Raw genomic sequence first — 12170 nt, 5'->3', positions numbered from 1 at the left:
CTGTTGACAGGATCTGACAATAGCCTCACGGCACATACATCTGGCTTCTGTAGGTGCAGATAGGATGACACTGTCTCACACACACGCACACGCACGCACGTGTGTGACATTTCCCAGTATTGTGATACAAGTGCTCTCTTGCAGAGTTTGTCTCGTGATATGAAACGTGTTGAGCATACCGTGTGCGTGTTTGACAGGCAGCTAGAGAGATGGCTAAATGATTCATGTCTCCGTCATTGACAGGTGTGAACCAGTGTGTCACTACACCAGGGTCCATGGACTCAACAGGCCTTTCACCTTCTCCTTCAAGCCCTCCGGCCAACATAATGTATGAGGATGGATAATTCATACATTCTCAATGAGAGGATGTCAAATAAGACCATGTTTGAATTAAATGACAGTGTACTGCAGCATGGCAATGCATTTATTTATTAATGTCTTTGTAGGTACGTGTCCCGAATCCTTTTGTGTCACAGGCTTTGTGATGAGCCCAAACTAAACGTTTGTTCACTCTGTGGTATCTCTGGTAACTGTACAGTACATGACACATACTGTACATGAGCACACGGTACTGTACTTGTATGTGTAGGCACACAAACAACCTTGAAGATTTCCACAGTGTAACATGCATTTAGTAGTGTGGAAGGTACAGTACAATGTTTTTATGTAGCTTGTACAGTACGTACAGTATCACTCACAGTCTTACAACACACCAGATCAGGACAGTCCAAACAGTCCAAAACGGGGACATTTCACTTCGAACCAGTTCTGGCTCAACAGAACAAAACAAGAGTTAGCTCAAGGCTCCCATCATCCATATGATGATGATGTCAGCGGCGTCATTTGGGTTCCCAGGGGATGGCCATTGTCACCCCTAATGTGTTCGCATTTAACTTCAAATCCAGTTATTTTATGCATTGCATATGTTTGCACATGATTCTCGTATTAGATTGGCACTGAGTGCATCTCAATCCACACCATGTCCATCTACATGTGCCATGTGACACATAGCATGTGAGACAGGTTTTCTTGTCTGTACACATACATTCATTAGCCACGTCCCATTTTGGCCATGCATTATAGGCGAACATTTTGAAAAAACAAAAAATAGCAGATCTACAAGCTGTGTTGCATCGTGACACGCTTGCACATCTGCTATTTTAGCAGTTTTCTTTTCAGTGGCTTTTTGCCACCCTCAATTTTTTTTCTGAAATGACGCCTCTGACATCATCCAGGTCCACAGTTTCACACAAACCAGTCTTTTCAGCATCGAATGCCATCGCACGTCCCGCCCTAGTATTCACTGTACGTACACAGGATCGGCTCTGAACACAAGAGCACCAGCATGGTCTTTCCATCCCCAAACAATCCTCAGACCCTTCCGATGAAGAACCTCTTCCGCGTTCCGTTCACCGTGGTGCCTCCTGTCGGTCACGTCTGCCGGGGTGCCAGGGGGGATGCTGCCTCCTCCGGGGAGGTGGTGTTGGTAGGGAGGGGCGAGGGGCTCCAGTCGGGTTGGTAGAAGTGGATGTCAAACGTCCGTGCCCAGTTGGCGAAGACCCGCTTCTCTGTGATGAAGCGGTGATGGCTGCCACGCCGGCCACGCTCGTGGGAGATGTACATGGCGCACTCGTCCGGCCCGCGGGGCTCGTAGTAGTGGTACGGGACAGAGTGGTGCTGGGGCTCTCTGGGGGAGGCCGGGACAGAAGGAAGGACCACAAGAATAGAGACGGGAAGAAGAATGTGTATGGGGGGGGGGGGGGGAGGAGGACAGACAGACAGACAGATAGAGAAAGCAAGACAAGAACGAGAAAGAAGAGAATGAGCACTTGTATTGTTTAGAAACAGTTTTGAACGGCTTCTTATTTTTGAGGGGCGTTAGGCTAGCGCCCCTCAAAAACAGCACCACTCATGACATGTGGCAGCCAAGTCTATGGACTTTTTATGTTTGCTTAAAAACAGGACACCAGCTGTTTGCGTTAAGCAGTGACGTCATGTGGCAGCCACAGTGGGCGCCCCTTCACAGCAAGTGTGATTGTTTTATAACTGATGCTGTAGCAGTGATATATTTACTAGTACTGACTATAGCTAAGCTCATTAGTTGTAAATGTCTACATTGTTATAGTAGGCTATACCTCAGACTGTGGTCTGTTTTGTTATGCCTGCTAATATTTCTGTGTGTTGTAGTTATCTCAGTCATACAGTACCCAATAACAGTGTCCAATAACAATTATACACTCAGCTTATTATGAGAACTTTCACTAATGATTTTATTCAGGAGGAATAAACTGGTATTCCTTCTTGATAATGATCACGCACGCTTGAATTATTGCCTGCCTGAACAATTAATAATAAACTTTATTTGTATAGCACCTTTCATACATAAATGCAGCTCAAAGTGCTTCACAGGGCAGGACACAAAAATAAAATACAATAAAACACAAGTAGTTAAAATGAAAGAACAAAATAGGCAGAGAACAAAATTGAATATAAGAACATAAAATAAATAAAAACTAATAAAAACACTACATGCAGCAAATCAGTCAGGGCAGGGTAGGAACGTGCAGAAACTCAACTAAAAGCAAGGGTGAAGAGGTGAGTCTTGAGTTGAGATTTAAAAATGTCTACAGAGGGTGCGTGTCTGAGCTCGAATGGAAGTTTATTCCAGGTTGTTGGGCCGTAGAAGCAAAAAGCTGCCTCACCATATTTTTTTGTGCACATTCTTTTAGGCACTTCAAGTAGGCCAGCATTGGAGGACCTGAGGGGGCGGTTAGGGACATATCTAGATAGGCAGTCACGGAGGTGCGAGACCATTGAGAGCTTTATAGACAAGTAACAGAATTTTAAAATCAATCCTAAAAACAACCGGAAGCCAGTGCAGTGATGCCAAAACTGGAGTAATATGTTCTCTCATCTTAGTTCTAGTTAAAACTCTAGCTGCTGCATTTTGGACAAGTTGTAATCTGTCAGTCGTTTTCTTAGGCAGTACTGAAAAGAGTGCATTGCAGTAGTCAAGCCGAGAAAAAACAAAGGCGTGGATTAGCGTTTTTGCATCGTCCAAGGACAAATAGGCTCTGATTCGTGCAATATTTCTAAGGTGAAAAAAGGCAATCTTGGTAACATGATTAATGTGTGAATTAAAATTCAATTCAGAATCAATAATAACCCCCAGGTTCTTTACTGTACTGTTACTTTCTACAGTCAGGTTGCCAAGTCTGCTAATTATTGATTATTTTTGCTCGCTAGAACTGATTATGAGAACTTCTGTCTTATCCTCATTTAGCTTGAGAAAGTTCTCACTCATCCAACATTTGATGCTAGACAGACAGGTCAACAGCGGGTCTAAAGCACAGGGATCATCTGGGGCCACAGAAAGATATAGTTGGGTATCATCAGCATAGAAATGAAAATTGACTCCGTGATTGGTAATGAGTTCACCCAATGGCAGAATGTACAAGGAGGACCAAGAATCGAGCCCTGTGGAATACCAGAACTGATGTTGTGTTTGTCTGAGTCAAACTCGGCTAGATTGACAAAGTAACTTCTGTTTGAAAGGTAGGAGGAGAACCAGGACAGGGCCGTACCAGACAGGCCTATCCAGTGCTCCAGACGCTGTATTAAAATTGAATGATCAATCGTGTCAAATGCAGCCGTTAAATCTAGAAGTAAGAGAACGGATACATGTTTCTTGTCAGCAGACACCCTAAGATCATTCATTACTTTTACAAGTGCTGTTTCTGTGCTGTGACTTTTCCTAAAGCCAGATTGGAATTTGTTGTGCACATTATTGTTCTGTAGAAATACATCCAATTGATGAGAGACGCATTTTTCTAAAACCTTGCCCAGAAAGGGTAGATTTGAAATGGGTCGATAGTTACCCAAAACAGAGGGATCAAGATTGTGTTTCTTGAATGTGAAATAATACTCTCAATTATGGCCTGCAACAAAGCTGTATCGATGTATTTTTACATTATGTACCGTATGTGAGTTCACATTATGGAAAATACTGTATTAAGAGTTTCCTTTATGAGTGTTGGCTGAGTTGGAACAGGCTGTGGTACATTCGGTAAAACTCTACTAATGAGGCTGGCTGATTTAGCTGCTAGGAGCAAAGTACAAGAAAATGTCAATTATGCCTAACCCACAATTCTTTGCATTTACAGAAGGCATACACTACATCATGTACTGTAGATGTGGGACTATACAGTCTGAGGGAAAATAAGAACTTTGCTCAGAAAGTTAGGAATTGATTAGCCTGACAGATATGTCAGCATTAGGGGAGTAACGATATAGTAACTATCAAAATATCGATTTTAATTTTAATTAAAAAAATCAAAGTATATCGATATGTAAACAGCAAATATCGTATCGTTTGACTTTGTATTGTATCGTTTTGCAATGGAAATAATCGGTATCGAATCATTTTGCAATGTAAAATGCGAGTCTCTCCACACAAAGGGACTTCTCCTTTTGATGTACTGTATGTTCTAATAATCTTTTCTAAATGTTATTTACTGTATTTTATATCATTGCAGTCGCAATTGAAAAACATAACATAATGTAGTATTTAATATGAGAGTTATGAACATTTGAATTATACAAGCACGAGTTTTGATCTGACATGTTGGATATGTATATCGAAAGCTTATTTCATAGCAAAGTTGAGTTGGCAGTTTGTTATTTCTCCATCCCTCTCTGGAGGTAGGATGAGACTGGCCCATATGCATTATGACCAGATCCTACACTTTTGGTTGAAGGTTAAAATCATACTGCATCCAAAGAATTCTCGCTCGCTCGCTCGCTCGGAATTTTTGCTGTTGGACTCCTGCCGAGTCTGTGTGACCTATAAGCTACTAAGTAATTCTGCCCTCTAGAGTGATAGATTGATTTATGTGCAGAGCGAATTAAATTGAATCGCGGAACCAAGACAACCTCACCTGGCGGTGCTACAAACCAGTGGTTAATGTTTTCATGTCAAGGACCCCTAAATATAATGTATTGGCAACAGGTCAGCTTGGCATTATATACGTATAATCTACTGTATCAAGTTTTCCTTTTTCCTGGCTGTCTGGAATAGCTTTTTGTTGCTATTAAGTTTTGAGGGGTGCTAGCCCTCCGATTCCCAGCTTTCCGGGTTTGTGTAAACACAAACATTGAAGACAAAGAAAGACAAAAAAAAGACGGAAAAGTGAGGACGCAAATTGTTATTGGCCAGAATGAGACGATCAATAATCACAATCAAATAAAAAGTTCTGCCTTAGATTTATAAACATTCCTTATATAGCCCTTTGTCTCCTAGCCTGATAAACCATCCTTGGTGCATATTATCATGTGACTTCTGCAGACCTGTCTGGCCCCAAGCGCTGGGTGGTCGAAGAAATATAGTGCAATAGCCAATCAGCCTCTGTCAATCATGGGCCTGAGCGCAGACACTGATTGGCTCTTCCACTTTTTGTTTTTCTGCAAAATACTCATGAGCGCTTGGGGCCAGATCGGTCTGCAGAAGACACATGATGAATGATTACCAGGATACTTTTCTCTCATCAGTTTCAGATTCCATATTCACTACTATTTTATATTCTGCTCATTGCATTGACCTTGAAAAGGCTATGTGGGTTTTATAGATGTGTAGGCATCTCATCAATGGTCATGGTTGCACTGGCTTTTCTATTCATCCAGATTGATTAGAGACTAATCAATCTGAATGAATAGAAAAGCCAGTGCAACAGTCTAATCATTAGATTATCCATGCTAAATTGATTTAGATTAACTGACATTATTTGTAAAAAGTCTCAGCTGAAAGTCTTTTTATACTTTTGTGCATGTTTGCTGAGTAAACTTGTGAAGGTGTTCCATAGGTCACTGCTAAGAATCTATACATCACACCAAGCTAGAGTCACACAGAAAGGTCAGGCAATCGTATTGGACTCCTAGCACCCTTTACAAAGCCAGTTTAATTTGTTCCCCTCAGGATGGAGATCTAGATAACCTAGAATCACCTAATTTTAAAGGTTCCATGACATTCAATTTAATTGATTTTTTCTTTTTGAGTGGTGCAACCACCGCAAGGAACAGCAATGTCCGTGTTGGTTAACCTACCTATGTGTTCACCTATGTGGCCATGAGTACCAGTAGGGGCACTGTTGTGCCAGAAACAGAAACAGAGAGAGAGAGATAGTATTAGTGCTGCACTGTTGCCTGCTAATGAGAGAGAGAGAGAGAGAGAGAGAGAGAGGAGAGTTGCACCACTCAGTTCACACGGGTGTGATTTTTTCTTTTAGGTTTTATGACCTCAATTTCACCCAGTGTTTTTGTATAGTACAGTATATTATTTCTATATAATATACTATTTGTATCATCCTTTGGCTCCAGGACTATAGTATATTATTTGAATAATACTTTTTGAATGTGTGGTCATGAGTGAAGTTTGTCCTGTGCATTCACCCATTCCTACTATTAGGAGCAGTGGGCTCTATAATACAGCACATGTTAAGTTTTGTTAGTCTGTTTAGTCTGTGTCTATTCATACAAGTTACATTTTTAACATTACGTTGCTGGTGATGACATCATACCTGCAGAAGTCGGGGGCGACCATGCCATAGACGTTGATTCTATCGCACAGCTCCAGGGCTATGGTCATGGTGAACCAGCCTGTACTCAACCATGAGTTGGAGACCCGCCTGCACATAAAGGAGAGACAGAGAGGATTGTTTAGACAGGGGTGAGATGTGGAAAGAGGAGGTACAGTACAGTACAGTACAGTATGAAGCGAAGACAGCAAGGAGGACAGCGTGGGGAAAGAGGCAAAGAGGAGTAGAGTAGAGGAGAAGGAGAGAAATGATTGGAATGCAGAGAGAAAAGGTGGGAAGAAAGCCAGAAGGGTGAAAGAAAGAAAAGACATACGGAAGGAATGAAAAAGAGTACTTCAGGGTCCAGCTATAGAAGGAGAAACCTGAGATGCCACATTTGTCATAATTGCCATTTCTTGCATAATTCTGATACATTTTGATGAAAAATCATCAAATCCCTTGTCAGATTAATATGGGCAGAATAACGCTTTATTTAAATCCAGAGGTCGATTTTTCCAGACTGCAAGATCATTCAAGTTCCCCCCACGGCTTCATTAAAATACAAATCCATCCCACATATCGACGGATACAAATGAACCCTGTCAAATGATCAAAGTCTTAATCAGAGAGAAGTCATGCTCTGCATACAGTGCAGATAGCTGGCAAATGACTTGGATTCAGCGCTTCAATGATCTATTATAAGGCTGACCGATTCTTGGGGTTTGCCAGCGAGAAGTAATGAAAGTTGGCAGAAAACGTGTAATATTGAAAAGGGAATGGAAGGTTAAGATGGGTAAAAAGCCACTCACTAACAGGGGTTTGAAAACGAATTTACTGCTTTAGATCTATCTATCTCTTTTTCTTTTCTTCTCTTGTGGTGCAACCTCTACAATCTACATTGAGGAGCTATGTGTGTCCCTGGCTGGCTGGCTGGCTGTGTCTGTCCGAGCATAGCGTTTGGTTATTTTTCACCACCAAGTTTCACTGTTGCGCTGTTTTTTTGTGTTTACACACACCACACACACACACACACACACACACACACACACACACACACACACACACACACACAGAGAGCACAGTGCTGTAGTAACTCTGGATAATTAAGCTCTTTAGTCTTTATATACATGACATAGTATAGCCTATGACCCTCTTTAGAATACAGCAGTGTATGCTGTATGTTTGCATACAAACTGCATGCTAAGTGTACAGTAAGTGAACCGTTTACAAGACTAAAACATAGGCTATTCAAATATATAAACACATTATATTTCTTAGATATATATATATATATATATATATATATATACATATTTACATCTCATTTAGATGTCCCACAAACATACAGTAAAACCCTTATTGTCAACAGATAGTGATGTAATATCCGTGGCTTTATTAAATGCAAAAAGACAGCCTGGCTGCTGAACCGGTTCAAAGTCCTGCACTACATTCCAATCAAAATCACTTCTTTCATAATGTGTCAGCTTTATGTCTGACATAATAAAGGCAATATGTCAACGGATTTCGAAAAGCTGAAAGTTGCCTTTGACGGCAACAACCGTACATTTTATGAAATTCTACCATCTCATACTGAACTGGTTCCATGGGCCCTGGTGCAATAATAAATGCCCTGTCTTTCCGAAGCCCTGTCTAAACCTTCAAATGAAATCAAGCTTATAAATAAATAAATAGGAATATCATCAACAGCAATTTCCGCAACAGCAGCAATAACGTAATATCATAACTCCAGTGGATTGGTCTATTGTTGTCTATAATCACTACAAGTCATAGCCAAAGATTTTAGCCGCTGGTGCCCAAAGAGAAGCTGGCTCTCTGGAGCCAGTAACACACTCGCAGTTGAGTTGTAGAGAAACTTGATTGAGCCCACCCATTGACTTCTCATGAAGCATTCATGTGCAGTATATATTTATATCAACATCAACATGATGATGACGACATATAGTCTGAAAACGAACACTGCACACTTTGTTTTAGCGGTATGTATACCAGGGCTGATATGCACATTGTGTGTTGTGTGATAGTGTGATCATCAGATTAAGTGTTTTCAGAAGCAGTACAGTGAGGTAATTTGTGGATGATTGTCATATCAACAATATGGAACAGCCTTGATCCCCCTGCGGTTGTTAGAGACATTACATCAAGTAGTGTTCATGCCTTCAAGAGGCTGAACAAACATCTCTTCAGTATGTGACTGTAATCCCACAAAGCTCTTACTTAAAGGACTTTTAATCATCCAACATTCAGTTTATATATACCCCTGTCTGAGTAGCTGCAGATAAGTGAGTATTATTCGCATAGCCTGTATCTGCCAAAGCTTAAAGAAAGAAGCTATAATCAGTCTGGATTGATTTCTGTATTTCGCTAACCAATTACAATGTAGACCACATCAGTGTTCTCCGATCTTGTTTGAAAAAAAAAAAAAAAAGCCTAATGTTGTTGTTACTGGTAGGGTTTCTGAAGTGTCCACATTCCTCTTACACAGACCGAGTAGATTATTTCTTTCTTTCTTTTTTACCTTTGATGAGGACCAATTATATGAAGTTAGGTTGGTGAATGTTAGTAGTGGTGAAGTCGTCCTTTAACAAACTTCATTATTTTTGAGCGTGTACACAAACTTTGAAACATTAAATTACCATTGACAATGAATGGAAAATTTTACATCATAGTGTAAACACAAACATTGCGTAACACAAACATTGATGACGAAGATGAGTACGCAAATTGTGATTGGACGGAATGAGATGATGTATGATGATGTACAATGATAAGAGCGCCCCTCACTCACTTCACACAGGTGTGATTTATTTTATAATATTAATGAGCCAGTCATAGTATCAGCCAAAGATTTGATTTAATCTACAAAATAGAATCTTATTATAGCTGATAAAAATATATAATACTGCTGTCAATGTTTGAATTATGTTTATTTTAAGTACTTTTTCATATACTGCTATGGTAACACTGCAGGCAGTAATGAATAGTACAGTATACACATGAACAGCGCTGATTAAACGTATGTATTATATTATAGCCTGTACATATCTGGGGGCGGCATACAGCTAATAAGAGTCATGTAATTAGATAATTTTTACCAGTGTGGAAAAAATAATAATAAATACAGCAAGAACAGCAAAATAGTTATAAAACAATAGTCATAACACTGAAAATACAGCAGTGCTTTTTATCAAAAGTTATCACATTTATCACACAAATCTACAGCTGTGTTTTTGCCCCAGTAAAGCAGAGGAGAACAGCACTCAGGCAGGTAGCAAAGCCTACCTCGACAAGAGCAACCAAGCATTCACCTTGAAGCACTGCTCAGTTCTGCTTGATGGGATGACCAATTCAGAGAAGGATTTATCTTAAAAAGCATTTTCTCCCTCATCTTCTGTTTTCTTTCTTTCTTTCTTTTCTTTTGTGTCTGCAAACAGTCATCATTTGCATTTTTGTAATACATATTCTCCACAGAATACAGAAGCATCGCCACTGCCCGCCTGAGGAGAGCCTGCCTGTGTCAGAGAGCGTAACGGGTTCCTGTACACATGGAGCAAATGGGAGGGCATGCTGTGTCATTTAAGGTTAGCTATTGGTAAGTAAATTTACTTAATATTCTAAATGTACTGTTTGAATACTTTGAATATTTTTTTTTTAAAGAAGGTACTCCAGTATATTAACTCAAGTACAAATTTGACAGAGCAACAGAGTATCTACTTTGACTCAAGTATGGAGTTGAGTACTACACCACTGGTGATATTTGCCCAGGGGCTTTCATTTCTACATAGTTGCCACACATAATCACTGTCACTCCTGTTGTGGGGAACAAAGGAGCAAACATTGCTACAGTATTTTTAAACACAGAATCAGTCAAGTCCCCAGTCAGTCTGATAAATAATGACAATGTGTGAGACTCTGTCATGTGTCAACCCAATCTGATCCCATCACTGCCGGGAACTAGAATTGTTAGTTGTTGTTTAATTAAAAATAATTAAAAAGACATTATGCAAACAAAATGACAAAATATGTAAATTAGAAAAGTTTCAAAGAAACAACATTTCACATCAAGCAATCTGAGAAGCTGGACATGGGGATCTTTTCATCTTAAAGCGTGAATAATTGCACTTATGAACCCTTACTTGTTTAAATATTTATGGACATGCTCATGAATAATGTGATGTGAAATGTCAGACTCTTGTATCTATGGCCTTCTCCCCTAGGCTAGTATAATAACTATGGCTGTGAAGGTGAATCATTCATGTGTCCCTGATTTGTAGCTTTTCAGACAGGGGCTATTCACAGCGTTTTCATCTAAATTCACCCCACTCTGTTTGTCATCTGTGTTTAAGTTTTAACAGGATATCTCAAAATGTGTGGATGTGAATGGGTGAAACTTTGTCGAAAGGTTTTTCATGGGGCAAGGAGGAACAGATTAACTTTCAAATTCTTACACAAGAACTCATTTGTTCACTTATAATCACTTTTCAGGGATCTTAACCAGAACTGACAACTTAAAAAAGGGGGCACGGCAGCGGCAATGGCCTCCATGGTATTATTCTGTAAGGAATATGATATACAGCTATCTTTAATAATAATAATAATAATAAAACTTTATTTGTATAGCACCTTTCATGACATGAAATGCAGCTCAAAGTGCTTTACAGAACAATGGAGAATAAAAGAAAAGCAAGGCAACGACAAAAAACAAGCAGTAATGCAATACAGTGAGGACATGAGTAACAAAAAAAATTAAAAATAAAAGATCAATTAAAAGCAATGTTGTAGAAGTGGGTCTTGAGCTGAGCTTTAAAAATGTCTACAGAGGCTGCCTGACGAAGGTACAGTGGGAGCTTGTTCCATGCCGACGGCCCGTAGAACAATACTAAGTCGTCTGAACTAGCAGTTTTTTTTAATTTATTTAACTAATTCTTCACAAAATTCACATGCAGAAAATGTACGAATGCCATTTAGTTCTTTGATCGCAAAATGTGATGAGACTGAATCAAACTGTGAGCCACAGTACACAAAATGCTCATTAAAACAATTTCAACATTGTAGATGAGATAGAGCCAGTGCCAGTGTCTGTGGAGAATGCAAGGAGGTAACTCATTATATTTTCTACCGGCAGAATAAATATTTGATGGCTTTCCAGCATTTCCTTGGATTGTTTAAATTGTCCGTGGTAACTGAAAGATAATACTATTTTGAGCTTTTGATGTGCAGGAATTTGATAATAGCCTAAAAATGTTTTGTTGTCTCCACCAGGCCGAATTTTTGCTAAACACATTATTGGAACAAAATGCCTCAAATCATCCAATTGCCATCCAAGGCGTAAGAATAAATGGCACCCTTTTCACATTGTCCTATTATAGCGCCACCAGGAAGCCACAACCTGACCTGCCTTGGTGGAGACCTGTGCCCCGAGGGGCACTTTATCTAGTTTCTCATGTAGTAGTCTACTAAGTCTAGGAAAGTGGTTCTCAAACTTTTTTGGCTTCAGTACCCCCTATCCCAGATTTCTGAATCCAAGTAGCCTACTCCCTTTTTTTAATGTTTTTTTTATGGGGGGGTTTTCCGGCTTTCGCC

At 39.8% G+C, this 12170-nt stretch overlaps 1 protein-coding gene across 2 annotated transcripts in view; it reads right to left on the bottom strand.

Moving 5' to 3' along the window:
- Window positions 1-469: 469 nt before the first annotated feature.
- Window positions 470-12170, bottom strand: part of st6galnac5a (ST6 (alpha-N-acetyl-neuraminyl-2,3-beta-galactosyl-1,3)-N-acetylgalactosaminide alpha-2,6-sialyltransferase 5a) — a 48606-nt gene continuing 36905 nt past the window's right edge. For both annotated transcript variants that reach the window (XM_083781104.1, XM_083781105.1), the window contains 2 exons: window positions 6573-6680; window positions 470-1687 (listed from right to left, as the gene is read on the bottom strand). In XM_083781104.1, coding sequence (XP_083637230.1) covers window positions 1432-1687; window positions 6573-6680 — 364 coding nt within the window. In that variant the 3' untranslated portion in view covers window positions 470-1431. The remainder of the gene's footprint in view (window positions 1688-6572; window positions 6681-12170) is intronic.

Source organism: Protomyctophum parallelum, assembly GCF_964188405.1.
Source record: "Protomyctophum parallelum genome assembly, chromosome: 14".
In the NCBI taxonomy this organism is placed as follows: domain Eukaryota; kingdom Metazoa; phylum Chordata; class Actinopteri; order Myctophiformes; family Myctophidae; genus Protomyctophum; species Protomyctophum parallelum.
Note: the sequence above shows the minus strand (reverse complement) of the source record. Positions and strands in the feature narration are given on the sequence as shown.